The sequence below is a fragment of the Manis pentadactyla genome, chromosome 5, assembly GCF_030020395.1.
Source record: "Manis pentadactyla isolate mManPen7 chromosome 5, mManPen7.hap1, whole genome shotgun sequence".
Classification (NCBI taxonomy): domain Eukaryota; kingdom Metazoa; phylum Chordata; class Mammalia; order Pholidota; family Manidae; genus Manis; species Manis pentadactyla.
In genome coordinates, this window is record NC_080023.1 from 150,069,030 (window position 1) to 150,084,196 (window position 15,167).

The following is a 15,167-nucleotide window of genomic DNA, read 5'->3' on the forward strand; positions in this document are numbered from 1 at the left end:
CCAGACACCTGAATCACTGATGACGGCTTGGGACCTGGCGGCCCCGTGGGCTCCTGGGGAGCCACTGAGGAGGGTGGCAGCGGCCACTTTGGCTCAAGGGAACACCTGCAGACATAAATAGGCCGCCAGTGAAGGCAGAGCAGCGCAGTCCACAGAGCAGCACCGCACACTGTGCCCACCTGCGCCAGGATGCCTGATGCCATGCTACCCGTCTGCTTCCTCGGCCTGCTGGCCTTCAGCTCTGCTTGCTACTTCCAGAACTGCCCGAGGGGTGGCAAAAGAGCCATGTCCGACCTGGAGCTGAGACAGGTAGGACTGTGGCCCATCTGAGGGCTGCTGGGAAGGGCAGAGCCCCAGGCTGGCTCCTCAGAGCAGGGTCTAGGAGAGAGGGAAGTGGTGGGAGAGGCACTCTTTAAGCGAAGGAAGAGCCCAGCAGAAGGGAGGTTTGGCATGGCCAGGCAGAGGGGACAGGACTGCTGGGCTTTCTGGACACTGTCCCCATCCAGACAGGAAAGAGATGTTTCCCAGTAACTGGCTTCAGCCTGGGTCAGGAAAAACTGGGCAGGCAAGACTTCCTCTGTGGCCAGAGGGGCTTCTCATCCAGACATGGCTGGAGCATTGGAGCCTCTGGCCTATCCAGTGTTGGGGGCCTTTCCCATCCAGCCCCCAGCCTCTCTTAGCCATAAGCCCTCCGGCCCCACACAGAAGCTGGCTATTGCTTTGAGCTTGCTTGAGAGGTGCCACTCACACAACCTGGAGGGAAGTTCTGCCAGGTACCTAGCCTGATCCTCTCATGCTGAATGTCCAGTGGATTCCCTTTTATTCCATTTCCTTTTTACAGCAGAGCTGAAGGAAATGCAATCACCATGATCCATTCTGCCCAGGTCACAGGTGGCTCAAATTTGAGCTGTCAAACAAACGAGTGGGTAGGTGGGCAGCCCCCACAGACTACCCATCCCTCTGCTTGGCACCTTTGGAAACCTGAGTCACCTGGATGCCTCATGCCCTCTTCTAGGGATCAGGCTGCTGCCCTCCATGGAGTTAATCCACGGGCAGGTTAGAAGAGGTCGGGGCCCCAGTGAGGCCCACCAGCTTGGGGTGTGGTAGGACAACCCAAGAGAGGGGACAAGAAATGGGAGGCAGGACCTGACGTGCTCAGGGCAGGGCAGGGGCCCTCTCTGCAGGGGGGCAGAGCGGAGTGTGGGTTACAGATTGAGCTTGGGTAATGAGGGCAGGGAGGCAGATTTGTATTATGGGAAAGGTGGTGGGCAGCGGAGGGAGGGGTGCACAGCACTGGCGGCCCAGAGCTGAGAAATAAGGTCTCTCCTTGTAGCCCATGAGGGACCCCCGCCCCTCCGCCGCCTCAAGGAAGGGGTAGGAAGAATGCTGAGGGCTGTCACTGAACGCCGGGCCTCAGTCGCCCGAAAACCAAGGGCGTTTAGCGGACTAGACTCCCTCCTTCGACCGCTTTCCGGGCCAAAGCGGCGCCAGGGGGACCCCACGTCCCGGCGCTCCTCCGCCCGGCCCTCCCCGGCCTCGCGGGGTTCCCCACCCGCCCGGGCCCACCCCGCCTGGCGCCCGCTCACCCCTGCCTCCCGCAGTGCCTCCCCTGCGGCCCCGGGGGCAAAGGGCGCTGCTTCGGGCCCAGCATCTGCTGCGGGGACGAGCTGGGCTGCTTCGTGGGCACGGCCGAGGCGCTGCGCTGCCAGGAGGAGAACTACCTGCCGTCGCCCTGCCAGTCGGGCCAGAAGCCGTGCGGGAGCGGGGGCCGCTGCGCCGCCGCCGGCATCTGCTGCAACGACGGTGAGCGGCCGGGGGACCTCGGGCGGGCGGGGGTGGCGCGGGGTCTGGCACGGGGCGCGCCGCGAGCTCAGCCCCTGCTCCCCGCAGAGAGCTGCGTGACGGAGCCCGAGTGCCGGGAGGGCGCCGGCTTCCTCCGCCGCGCCCGCGCCAGCGACCGGAGCAACGCCACCCAGCTGGACGGGCCGACCGGGGCCTTGCTGCTGCGGCTGGTGCAGCTGGCGGGGGCGCCCGAGCCCGCCGAGCCCGCGCAGCCCAGCGTCTACTGAACAGCCCGCCTGTCCCGACCCCCGAGATCCACAAATAAACCTTCTCAAAGCAGCGCGCGGTCCGTCTCGGTCTCTGCGGGAGGGAGTGGAGAGGAGGCGGGGGAAGAGGGCCGCTCCGGCCAGTCCGGGGTCCTGCCGGGGACGCGATCTCCCCCGCTGAGTTCTACAAGGAACTCGCAAGGGCGACCTGGGGGCACGGGCTGGGGGCGACTCCCCTGCAGAGGGGTAGAAGTAAAGCAGAGGGAACTTGCCGCTGGTGGACACGATATCGAGAAAGAGAGAGAGACGTTGAGAGTAAGAGAGACAGAGAGCCCCAGAACGGATGACCAGGAGTTCCTGTCCCCATTTACATGCAGGGGGGTGAGACACAAACAGCTTCAGGGACCCATCCAGGTCCCTAGATCCCCAGTCCACTGGCTATTTCATCCAAGGCTGTGCCATGTGTCCCTGTGTCATCGTGTGTGTGTGTGTGTGTGTGTGTGTGTGTGTTGGTGGGGGTTTGCTCACTCCAGAGCCAGTAGAAAGACAGCCAGACGCTATCTGTCCAGGGGAAAACTAAGTCCCTCAAGGGCTCCCTCAGGCTCCACTGAGTCCTTAGCTATACCCCCACCCCCAATACAACCGCACAAACCACACACACACACACTCAAATAAGAACAAACAAGAAAATAACTGTTAGGAACATGCCCCATGATCCTTGACCACAGTCACAGACATACACCCTGAGACACACATTCAGAACCACAGGCACACCCAGAGGAATGCAGGCTCCACAGACTTGACACAGACGGCACATGTACCCAACTCACACACCCACACCTGCTCTCACATTAGGACCTTCCACTCTGTGACACACACAGCTTCAGGGCCAATGTCTCTTGCATTTGGCCACTCTATGCTCTGTGTCCCCTCCACCCCATCTGTCCCTCTATCCTTTCGCTCCTCACCCCCTCTCTTCACCTGCCCCCCAGCTCCTGGTCCTCTTCTGCTGCCCTCCTTGTCCCCCATCCTCCTCCCTGCCTCTTCTGTCCTCACACCGCTGTCACCTCCCATCCTCTTTCTGCTCCTTTGTTCTCTGCATCCTCTCCCTGGGATTTCTTGCTCTGTGTCTTGGGGCCACAAAGGTTGCATCTCTTCTGGAATCCTCTGCTGACTTGGAGGCCAGGAGGGATTGTAAGTGGAGAAAAGTCACTCTGAGCCCTGATCCCAACACCCTACCTTGTGACTCAGCCTCAGTCAGCCCTGGACCAGGTCCAGGCACCAAGCCAAGGGCAGGTCATCTTCTGGTCATAGAGCTCTGCTTTGCTGCCACCCCAGACCCAGAATGATGAAGTCCAGCAGGGGGTGGGTCAGAGTCCTTGTGGGCTTCTATTGGTGACACAGCCTCCTGCCTCTGCCCAGGTGTGGCCCACTGAGGACCAGTCCCTAGGTCTGGGTAGGGCTTGGGCAGGACCAGCTCTAACAGGAATTTAGTAACTCTTCCAAATGGAGGGACATGGGAAGAGGCAGGTGGTTTTTAAAAAATGGATCATACACGTAAATGTAAAATCTAAAACCATAAAACATCTTGAAGAACAAATGGGGAGATTATTTATGACCTCAAGTTATGTTAATATTTCATAGCTCTGACACCAAAAGCAAGATCTGTAGAAGAGGAAATCTGATACATTTGGAATTCACCAAAATTAAGAACTTCTAAAGAACACTGTTAAGAGAATGAAAAGACAAGCGACAGACTAGGAGAAAAGACTTAGAAATCACATAGCTTCTAAAGGATTTACAATCCAGAATATATAAAGTCTTCTCAAAACCCAATAATAAAAAAATTCAACTTTTAAAATTGGCAAAAGATTAAATAGATACTGTACCAAATAAAATATAGGTGGTAAATAAACACAAGTAAAGATGTTCAACATCATTAGTCATTAGGGAGATTCAAATGAAGACCACAATGAGATATCCATCAGAGGTGGTACTATTAGGTTCTAACAAGCATCTGGAGCAACTGGAAATCTCAATATATTGTTGGTGAGGATGCAAAATCATTCAACCACTCTGGAAAACTGTCCAATAGTTTCTCATAAAGTTAAACTTACAATTATCATTTAACCCAGCAATCCTAATAATAGATAGTTATCCAAGTGAAATGAATACCTATATTCACACAAAAACGTGCATGTGAATGTTTATAGTGTCTCTATTGGTAACCGCCAAAACTTTATAATAAACAGATTAGAATTTGAACTATGATCCATTTTGAGCTAATTTTTGTACAGGGTATAAGATACGGCCCGAAGTTCAGTTTTTGCACCTGTATATCCATTTGTTTCAGCACTATTTGTTGAAAGGACTTTTCTTTCTCCATCCAGTTGTCTTTGTAACTTTCTCAAAATCATTTGACCATATACATGTGAGTTAATTTTGGGGCACTCTAATCTGTTCCATTGCCCTATTGATCTATCCTTTCTCAAAAAAAAAAAAAATCCTTCTGAGAGTTTAATTGGAATTGCATTATAATAGCATTGTAGTTACCTTTACCAACTTCATTTGCAATTAGGTGAGTGTCCATGTGACTGTGTTCTTGTTAAGAAAATCTAAGTAAAATAAATAGTGAGCTTGGAGTCTTAGGACAGTGCATGTGCCTGCTCCAAACTCTTTCCCTTCCCACCCTTTGGACTGCCCAGGGTCCTAGACTCAAGCATGCAACGACAAGGCCTAGGAGACAACGGAACTATGTGACAGAAGAAGCCTGGGCCCTAAGTGCCAGGATGCTCATCTCAGGCTGACAGGACAGATTCTCTCTACCCTCGTTAAGCAACTGAAATCTCTTTATCATGCAGGTGTCTTTATTACAGCAGCCTGACCTGACCTTAACTAACTAGAACACCTCAATTCTGAAACAATTGAAAAGTGGAACAAAAGAACACCACATAAGGGAGACGAGGATACTACCTTTATTATTAATAGAGTTGACATTAGAGAATGCAACTTACATTTGCTGGCGAGTGGGCTTCATAGGGCTGTATAGACATGGTCACTGTTGCAGGCGCCGGGAGCTGAGCCTTCCCAGTGCTTTCCCACTAAGTTTATGCATTGGCTTCCTGGGATGACAGCTTGATCCCAAGAGGAATCAGAGAGGAAGCGGTTGGGGTTATGCGTACTTCTTGCCCCTCAAACCACCTTCCCCCACCCCCGATGACCCCATATCAGACCAGCTACTTCCTTCTTCCCTGAGGAGAGGAGTCTCACCTGAGCGAAACCCCTCTGCAGGAAGGAAACGTTGGGAATGGGAAAGAAATCTTCCTGACCTCTGCCCCATGGACTAACAGGCAAACTTTTGGTATAGTTTCACACGTTTGGTAAATTTCCACACGTGATTCCAAGTTTAAAAACCAAACTATGCTGAACTTAGGTTGGGAGAGAGGCAAACTTGCTTAACTTACAGATATGGACACCTACAGAAATCTGAAATCTCTGCCCTTCAAAATTTTACTGGAGGTTCTTGCTAATGCTAATAGAGTGTGACACAAAAATAGATCACAGCAATATATTCAGTGGTGAAGGTGATGTGTGCAGTTTTCAGGCTGGAATGCTGTCCTAAAGCTTCACACAGCGTGAAGAGCTCACCTCTGATGTGATGTGACCCACAGTACTCTGGAATGCACACGTACGCACTTCTTTTTAACAAATTGGTATTTTTCATAAAATCTGTATGTACTAACTTGCACCATTTTTGACAAAGTAAATTTGGGGCATTTTTTCACAGAACACTTAATTCTACCACAACCTTTTTGTATTTTAGCTTTTATTATGAGAAATTTCAACTATGCAAAAAAGTAGAGCCAATGCACAGAGGTCCCTCAGATATCCCCTCCTGTTTTGGGTAAACCCCCTCTCCTCTCACCTGTTATCTTGAAATCAATCCCAGCCATCACAGCATTTCATCTGTAAACATTCCAGTGAGCATATCAAAAATTCTTAAAAACATGACCATGGACTATTATTACACACATGAAAAGCCCCCAGACAACAGTGACCATGTCTATACAGCCCTATGAAGCCCACTCGCCAGCAAATGTAAGTTGCAATATATCAATCTCATGAGGCATCAAGCATTGTCCCAATTTCCCCAAATGTTCCATGAAACATTCTTTGCAATTCATTGATATCTGACTGTTTTTTAAGGCACAAAATAAAATTTGAATCCTCCCTGTTCTACCTTTTTATTTTTATTTTCTTATCTTTTTTTTTCCTGAACTTGTAGAGAATGGCTTCCCATCTCTTATGATATTTGTTATAAACAGATATAATTATCAGATGACTTTACTGTGTGTATGTGGCCTAATATAGCCTTGCTTATTTAGTTGTAGATTCAAATTATATTATCTTGTACTAAATTACTTTCCTTTTTCCTATGTTACTCCTAAGACTAATTATATGTTTTTGAAATAGTATGCAGGTAGGCATCTTATCTAGGAATTTCATTTCCGGGTAGTAAAGTAGTTTCACAAAGTACTAGTCACACAAAGTGGGAGTGGGGAGCCATGCCCTGGGCCTCCGCCAGCACTTTGTAGGTCTGGAGGGGTCATTTCAGTGAGCACCATGGGCCGTGGGAATGAGAAGGAGAAGGGAAGAAGAACAGCAAGCCCTCCTCTGCTGGGCGGGCCACTGAAGTACTTCGCTTGGCCTGTTCCCTCTCCCAGCTCCTCCTCCTGGCCCATTCTGGGGTCCCAGCTTGATGCTGCCTCTGGGATATCCTCAGGGAAAGAGGAGTCAAGCAGACCCTGTGTTTTTGAGGCCATCAAAAAAACCACAAAAAACCCAACACTCTGGCCTTTGGGTCCTAGGGAAAGAGTGGGACAACAGGTAGGTGTTGAGGAGATTGGGGGGAGACCTTCAACTCTCTCAAGGTGAAGTCAGGGCTGACTTCCCTCTGCTCTGTGTAAGCCAGTGGGGTTTTGAAGCTAAGCAGGGCACTCAGGGGAGAGAGGCTGGTTCCAGAGGGAGCCCCTTAGGGAGGTGGCCTGTGGAGGTACAAGCCTGGAAAAGCCCAAATCCGTGATCATTTACCTCTCTGGCTGAGGACCGTGGTTCCCTCTAGTTGCTTCCATTTTCATCTGTGCAGTTTCTGAGGGACCACAGAACTCTGGCGACTCTGCTCAGATACCCGTCTGTGTGTATCTCCTACTCCACCATAGCTGATGTGAACAGGACTTTGTATGTCCCTCGGTCCTTTCTGTGACTAATCCCCTGCCCACCACCATTTGAGGGCTGGGAAAGGATGCTGTCGCGTCCAAGTTGTCCACTGGGGCTTTCAAAAGCCTCTTCTCTATTCTCTTCATACCCTTAGTAATAATGATCTTTTTTTTCATTAAAAAAAATAGTTATTAAGTATAACACACATTCAACAAATGAGGTGGCACAGTTTGATAAAATTTCATGAACTGAACAGATCTGCTTTACCAGCTCCCAGGCCAAGAAACAGAGCATGACCAGCACCCCAGAAGCCCACTACACCCCTTCCGGTCTCTACCCCGCCCCGAGCACCAGAGCTTAGTTTTGCCAGCTTTTGTAATTCATATAAAGAAAATCTTACCGGCCTCTTTAGTGTATATTTTCTCTCTCCAATCTGTGAGACCCACATACCACAGGGTGGGAGTGGGGTATGTGTGCTCTGCAAGTCCTCCAGGTGTGAGAAAGCCTTAGAAATAGTATTTTTAAAAGTAACAATCTTTTTTAAAAACAGTGATCTGTTCCAGTTTTATTTGGAGTGGAAGTGTGGCATGGACCTTCTGAAACTGCTTGCCCAACAGCATGCCTGAGTGAGTGGGGGCATGTTCTGGGAGCGGGATGGGATTTTATTGATTCCCAGAAGGGTTTGTGATCCAGGAATAGAGGTGAAGCAGGTTGACGGATTCTGTTTGTTGGCAGCTTTTGTGTTTTGGGGTCATTTCTATGGTCGTGGGCTCTCAGGACTGCTCTCTCCACAGGGTCTCCAGCACTGCCAGTTCCTTGCCTGCACAGGCAGCAGGCCTGGGGGACCTTGGCCACCTCTTCTGAGTACCAGTGGCCTCCTGTGGCCCGAGAGTGCAGCTCCTTGGGAACTGGAAGGCCCTTCGGCGCGGGGTCCGCGCGGTGTCGACGCCCAGCCCGCCCAAGGGGCCCAGCCTCCTTCCAGGCCGCCACCCCCTCCTCTGGCTCCCTGTCCGGCAGCCCCGCCCCGTCGTTTGGGAGGTTGGAAGTTCCCCTTGAGCCCGGCCCGCGGGGGACCCCGGCCCTGCCGCGGGAACAGCGCCCCCCCGCCCCGACCCGCTCCCAGGGCGCCGCCGAGGGCCGAGTCGCGGCCGGGCCAGGCGGGTCTCCCGCTCCCCCGGCGCCCTCCCCTCCCCTTCCACACTGACACGCGAGTCGAGTTGGCGGGAAAACTCTGCTTTATTTTATTTTCATGGTTTCTGGGGGTGGCAGCGGAGGGAGCGCGGCGCGCGCTTCCACAGCGTCGGGGCCGTCGCGCCGTCGGGCTCAGCGCTGGGGGAAGGCGGCCTCGGGCTCGCAGGCGGCGTCGGCGCGGCAGCCGTCTGGCGGGAGAGGCCGGGTCAGCGCGCCCGCGCCCCGCCCGCGCCCCGCGCCCCCCGCGCCCCTCACCTGGGCTGCAGCAGATGCCGGCGGCGGCGCAGCGGCCCCCGCTCCCGCACGGCTTCTGGCCCGACTGGCAGGGCGACGGCAGGTAGTTCTCCTCCTGGCAGCGCAGCGCCTCGGCCGTGCCCACGAAGCAGCCCAGCTCGTCCCCGCAGCAGATGCTGGGCCCGAAGCAGCGCCCTTTGCCCCCGGGGCCGCAGGGGAGGCACTGCGGGAGGCAGGGGTGAGCGGGCGCCGGGCGGGGTGGGCCCGGGCGGGTGGGGAACCCCGCGAGACCGGGGAGGGCCGGGCGGAGGAGCGCCGGGACGTGGGGTCCCCCTGGCGCCGCTTTGGCCAGGAAAGCGGTCGAAGGAGGGAGTCAAGTCTGCTAAGCGCCTTAGACCAGGCGGGCTGGTCGCGGGGAAGGACAGGCGGGCCAGGACTGGCGGGCCTGGGGCTGCGGGGCTCACCTTGCGCACGTCGAGGTCCAGCGCGGCCCTCTTGCCGCCCAGGGGGCAGTTCTGGATGTAGCAGGCGGAGGTCAGCGCCAGGAGGCCGAGCAGGCAGCAGGCGAGGCTGGGGATGGCCATGGTGCGGGCGCGCTGGGTCGGTCCTCCTGGCGTCCACGGCGGCCTCCGAGCCAGGCCTCTTTATGCCTGGGGGCCGCGCGGGTGGAGCACTGTCTAAGAGGGCCGCCGCTTGTCTGGTCACAGCGGGTCACTGAGGGTCAGGCCCTGTGGTGCTGGCGCGCCCTCTCATTTGCAGTGGACAGGCCCGGGTCAAGGTCGCCTCATGGCTGATTAGGGAGTGGGGTGGCAGATGGTGAGTGCCGCCAGGGAGGGTGGCCTGGCCCTAGGGTGGGACAGGGAGTATGGGGGCTGGGTGGCTCAACCAGGGACTATGTGGCTGGACTCCCGATGGCTGGGGGGTCGCTGGTAACAGGGTGGACACTTGGACCCCTCTAGGCGGGAAGAGCCTCTACAGAACTCTTTGCCCTGCTGGCCTGACACGCTGCCTCCTTGTTCCCTCCTTAGGAAGTGAACCTGAATTCCCTAGACCCTACTTCCTCCCCCCAACACACTCCCCACCCCTGCAGCTGGAACTTAGATAAGAAAATATCTTTATTTTTTTTAACTTCTACTGAAATTCAGCCTTTGCCTCAACTATGAAGTGGGCAAAAAACCACAATGGAATTTGCAATACCTTGTGGCTTTGTCCCAAACTGAAATGACAGATACCCTCCTGTCACATGACAGTGATTCAGATGTCTCTAAACATGTATGGACTCATCATCACTGGGAAATTATGGCGATTACTGGATCTGGCCCTGTAAGAAGCAGGTTTGTGACAGTACCACAAACTTGTTTTGACACCTGCATAGAAATATAATTGGTTTCGTTTATAATCCCATGTCTTTTGGCTTTGCATTTAAAAACAGAGTGTTTTTTTTTTTTTGCTTTTAATATATCTAAAATGAAAATAATAAAGGATAAAAGACAGACTGCCTTGGTGGAAGGGGTGTTGGTCAGTGGCATGAGCAAGGAGATGCTCATGACAGATCCTCCTTCAAGAAAAGACTTGCCACCCAGCTGCTGGGAGTGTGGTCAGCAGACAGCCCTTGGCTGGGGATGGGCTGCCTCAGCTGCAGAGAGCTGCCTGGTCCAAGGTCACACGCTTCCCATGTGGCTCACATCCAGTGACAGGTCCATTTTGGCCCAGTGCTCAGCAACTCTGAAGGTCTATTTCAGCTCCGGACCCCCTTGTGGGGTCAACTGAAGCCTGAAGTTCTCTCTCTGCCCCAGCCTGTTTCTGCCCTGTCCCTCCCACCGGGTAGGGTCCACGGGCCCTTGATAATGACATTCTGTACGTTAAACTCCTTTGCAGTGTGTTCCCGACTTGCAGTAGGTGGGAAAAAAGGAAGCCAAGGCCAGGAAGAACAGACTCAGCAGGGCCAGTGTCCACGTCGCCCGGGGAGAGGAGGCTGGCCCCGGCCACTCCTGCATGCCTGTTGACCCTCCTTGAGGACGGGGCTGAGGCCTCTGGGGCTGAGCAGGTCACAGAGCCGGCTGACCCGGAGCCTGGTCGGCCGATTTGGATTACCAGTCAGCAGCTGGGTCTTGTTTCTCATCCAAATCAGCTCATTGGCGTTGCCAGACTAGAAGGCCAAAGACTTGACCCTAGAGGCAGCCCCAGAAAGATTTCCTGCCTGCCTTTCTGCTCAAGGGGCAAACTGACCTCACCCAATTAACACATGCACATAAATTAGCCTAGCTTAATGGCCCCACAGGGCCAGCATTCCATCTGTTCCCAACTCCTCACCGGAAGACACACTGGGTCCCAGTATGGGTGCTCAGAAACCCCAGGGTACCGAACAGACAAAATCCCCACTCTCAGGGGTTAGGAGGGGGAGAGGTGTTAAATCATATACTTTTTTCAGCAGGTTAGGAGGCAGAAAGTGCTATGGAGAAAAGGGGGTATGTTGGAATTTTCCTTCAGGTGCTCAGTGTAGATCTCTTTGTGAAGCTGGAAGGAGGTGAGCCAAGGAGACAGGTGGATTTCTAAAGGGTGAACTACTCAAAGCAGCACCCACCTATTCCACAGTTTCCGTGAATCTGGGCACTCTCCAGGTGGGTCCTCTGCTCAGGGTCTCACAGGGCCTCAGTCTTGTGGGCAGAATTCACTTCCTTGCAGCTGTAGAGCGCTTGATGTCTTGAAGGCCAGCAACAGAAAGTCTTCGGTGCTTCAAGTCTCTGAGCACAGGAAAGCTGCTTTTAAAGGGATCACATGATTAGGCCAGGCCCTCCAGGACTGCCATTCTTTTAACTCAAACCGATGAATTTGGGTAACTAGGGACATACTTACATCTGCAAAAGCTCTTCACCTTTACCTTATAATGTGTTGTAATCACGGAAATGATATCCCACTACTTGTCCTACCCATGTGCAACAGGAGGTTACACAAGGTGTGGACTTCAGGGGTGGGGATCATAGGATCCATTTTAGAATTCTGCCTACCACAGAAGGGGAGTATTCTAGACAGAGAAAATAGCAAGGGCAAAGGTCCTGTGGTGGGAATGTGTCTAGCAAGTTCCAAGAACAGCAAGGAGGCCAGTGGGACTGGAGCAGAGTGGTGATATGGGACTAGGTCACCAAAGGCCAAATGAAACAGGGAGCCAGGGAGTGTTCTGAGTGGAGGAGCTACATGATTGGAGTTACATGTTATTAGGACGACTTCAGATGCTATGTTGTGAAAAGGTTGCAGAGCAAAAGTGGAAGTAGGGAAGCCAAAGAGGAGGCTGCCCTGCCAAAGAGGAGACGGCCCCCGTGTGAGGTGATGTTGGGCTGGACCAGGATGGGTGAGCGGGGGGAGAAGTGATTTGATTCTGGGTGTATTTAGAAGGAAGTGCCAGCTGGGGTTTGTTGATGGGTTGGATATGGGTGGGTGAGAAAAGAGGAGTCAGCGATGACACTGGGCACGGCAATGGGGGGGACAGAGCTGCCATCAGCTGGGATGGGGGCCCTGAGGGTGGCACAGGTTTGGGTTGGGAAGGACAGGAGCTCAGTGGGGACATGCGATGTTTGAGATGCCCATCACGCATCCAAAGGAGACTTTGAGCAGGAATTTGGATATAAGAGGTGGAGTTCAGGAGACAGGCTAGGCTGAAGATAGGTAAATTTGTAAATCATTAGTACCGGTATTTAAAGGCACAGACCTGAGTGAGATCACTGAAGGGGAGTAGAGATGGAGAAGGGGACAAAGGATCGGACCCTGAGCAAGGAAGGAGCAAACGCCTCTGAAGACAGGGTTGCAAGGAGGAGGCAGCAATCAGCTGTGCCAGGGCGCTGACATGAAAGTTAAGCTGCTTTATTTAAATGATTTCAGTAAGGTATAATTGACAGCATAACATTCACCCACTGTAAGTGCACTGTTTGGTGATTTTTAGGTAACAGTTGTGCAATCATCACCATAATCCAGTTTTAGAAAGGTCCCTGTAAAAGGTCCCTCATGCCAGGCTGCCACTCCCTGCTCCCACTCCCAGCATCAGGGAACCGCTAACATAGATGCATAGTTCCCTATGATGGAACCGCATGGCATGTACTCTTTTGCATCTGGCATCTTTTACTTGCCGTAGGGGTTTTGAGGTTCATCTAAGTGATTGCACGTGTCAGTAATTTGTTCTTCTGTATTGCCGAGAAGTGATCTGTGAATGCACCACATTTTGTTCATCCACTCGCCACTTGATGAACATCCAAGTGTTTCCAGCTTTGACTATTAGAATAATCTTGCTATGAATATTTATGTGCAAGCCTTTGCATGGACATATGTTCTCATTTCTCCTGGATAGTTACCTAGGAGTAGAATTGCTGAGTCATGTGGTAAGTGCTTGGTTAATTTTTAGAGGTGAGCAGGATCCCCTCCACCTCAGTGGAAATGGTGCCTGATGGTCTTGGTGAAGAGCCGGCCGAAGCCCACCTGGTGTGGCCCACAGCCATGGCTGGAGGAAGAGTAGGTCTGGGAGGATTTTGAGGTGGTGCATGAAGATGTCCCACACAACCTTTTGTTTGATGCCCAAGCTGCCTAGTTGAGGTGGCTGAGCACTGCTGGTGGGACTCATACAGCTGTAAAGAGTGCCAGCCACGCTGGTGAGCAGTTTCTAATTTTAGTACTGCACGTCAATTATTTTTCTTTGTTGAGGCTATTTTCTCCCAGGCCACCAACACCACACATTGGTGGCAGATTCAGAACCTGACCTCCTCCCAGGTATTGTCTCCGAGCTGGCGCCGTAGCGCCACCTTCAGTAGGCTGTTCCAGTGGAAGGGTGCATAGTAAGACAAGAGAATCCGTCCCCTTTCTTTTTTTCCTGCAAGGGGAGTTCCTTGATCCAAAGCAATTTGGTGGGATATCTGTCCAGCTGTGTGAGGCTGTGGATGCTGGTGGCAGCAGTGGCTGGCTGGGCCCCAGGACGGCACCCACCTTGGGCTCTGCTGGTGGTGGGTTAGGCTCTCAGCAGTGGTAGCAGCCAGGCCAGCCCTGGCGAGGAGAAGTCCATGTGGTGGAGCCCACACACAGCTTCAACGCCTGCCACCATGACCACTTTTTAATAAGTCCAGTGAGCAAGGATGGGGGTGGATGGGGAGAGAGGATGTCTAATATGCATGAGTTCCCTAATTACCTGATGACTGACAACGACCTCTGCAGTAGGTCTTTTCAGTGAGCTTCCCAAAGGGGCACACATGTTCTCCAACTTTAGGTCCATCCCGAGAGGCCCATCCACATACTCTTCCACAGGCCTCATGCTACCATCCCCTCATCATAGTCCTGCTAAGTCCAAAGTCTCTTATCATGCAGCCAAGTCTTCAACTGCTAATCTGTCTGCAAGGCTCTCCACAGTTTCAGGTGGAGTTGTTGTGATGTAGTGTTTCAAGTACTGCCAGCTGGACAAATTCATCTCCTTACTGTCCTTCAGGGCCACTCATGAGCAGGACAGCAGCACACCACAGCTATCTGCCGTCTGAAAACTGGACTCCATTCTTTCCCTCTTAGGTCACCTGGCCCTAGAAGACTCACCACTAGATCACAGATATGAATGGAGGAAGGAGCAAGAGTTCTGGAAGGGTCCATATGCCTGTGCTGCTTATCCGTCACGTGGCTGAGCACAGGAGCATGAATGAGCCCAGCCAGGAGCGGAAGAACCAGCTGGCTGGCCTGCGGACTCATGAGCAGTACTAAGTACTTATTGCTTCAAACCTTTAAGGTTTGGGGTGGTTTGTTACACAGCATCAGGCAGTCCATAACAGGACAGGGGGACAAGGAAAGAGCTGTTTTTCCAAAGGAGCTAGTGCCTTGTCTGTAAGGGTTATAACTGTTCTAAAATCCTAGGGACTTCTGATGTGCAACCCCACTGGAGCCTGCCACAAGCCCCCCAGCATTCCAATTACCTGGGGACATCTTGAGCACGAGTGGGCCCACTGGGTCACCAGGCCTAAAAGGCATAGTTGCCTGCCTTGCAGCTGGATCTCCTGTGGTGTCCCTTGTCCCAGATGACCCTCAAAGCTGACAGCCCTTCTGGTTCTGGTAAATGGGTCAGAGCAGTGTGCGTGGAAATGTGGCCAGTGTGGACTCCAAAATCCAGAGGTCCACTGTGCACTGCATCTCTTTCTCAGGGGTAAAGGGTGCAAGGTATAGCGACCTGTCCATCATATTTTGCGGGGGTACAAAGACCGTCTGTTTTGCTGTTGCTATAAGAACAACATAGAGAGCATGCATATGATGCCTTGTTTACTTTTGTGGCCAACAAATTTATGCAGTCACTTCTCACTACGTCATCTTGTCCTTGTGATGGGAAATATTTCTCCTCCACTTTTACTTATCAGAGTGAAATTTACATAAAATGCACAAATCTTAAGTGTACAGTTCAATGGGTTTTGACCTATTTATGCCTTATATAAACACCACAATGATCAGCACCCTAGAAGATGCCCC

At 52.6% G+C, this 15,167-nt stretch overlaps 2 protein-coding genes across 2 annotated transcripts; one reads left to right on the forward strand and one right to left on the reverse strand.

The window, feature by feature from the left end:
* On the forward strand, positions 1–2,116 carry AVP (arginine vasopressin). Its single transcript, XM_036924662.2, has 3 exons — positions 1–309; positions 1,602–1,803; positions 1,891–2,116. The coding sequence occupies exons 1-3, from the start codon at positions 190–192 to the stop codon at positions 2,067–2,069; spliced, it is 501 nt and encodes a 166-aa protein (XP_036780557.1). The 5' UTR covers positions 1–189; the 3' UTR covers positions 2,070–2,116.
* Positions 2,117–8,489: 6,373 nt separating this feature from the next.
* On the reverse strand, positions 8,490–9,426 carry OXT (oxytocin/neurophysin I prepropeptide). Its single transcript, XM_036924539.2, has 3 exons — positions 9,155–9,426; positions 8,712–8,913; positions 8,490–8,644 (listed from the first exon to the last, which is right to left on the reverse strand). The coding sequence occupies exons 1-3, from the start codon at positions 9,272–9,274 to the stop codon at positions 8,589–8,591; spliced, it is 378 nt and encodes a 125-aa protein (XP_036780434.1). The 5' UTR covers positions 9,275–9,426; the 3' UTR covers positions 8,490–8,588.
* Positions 9,427–15,167: the final 5,741 nt, after the last annotated feature.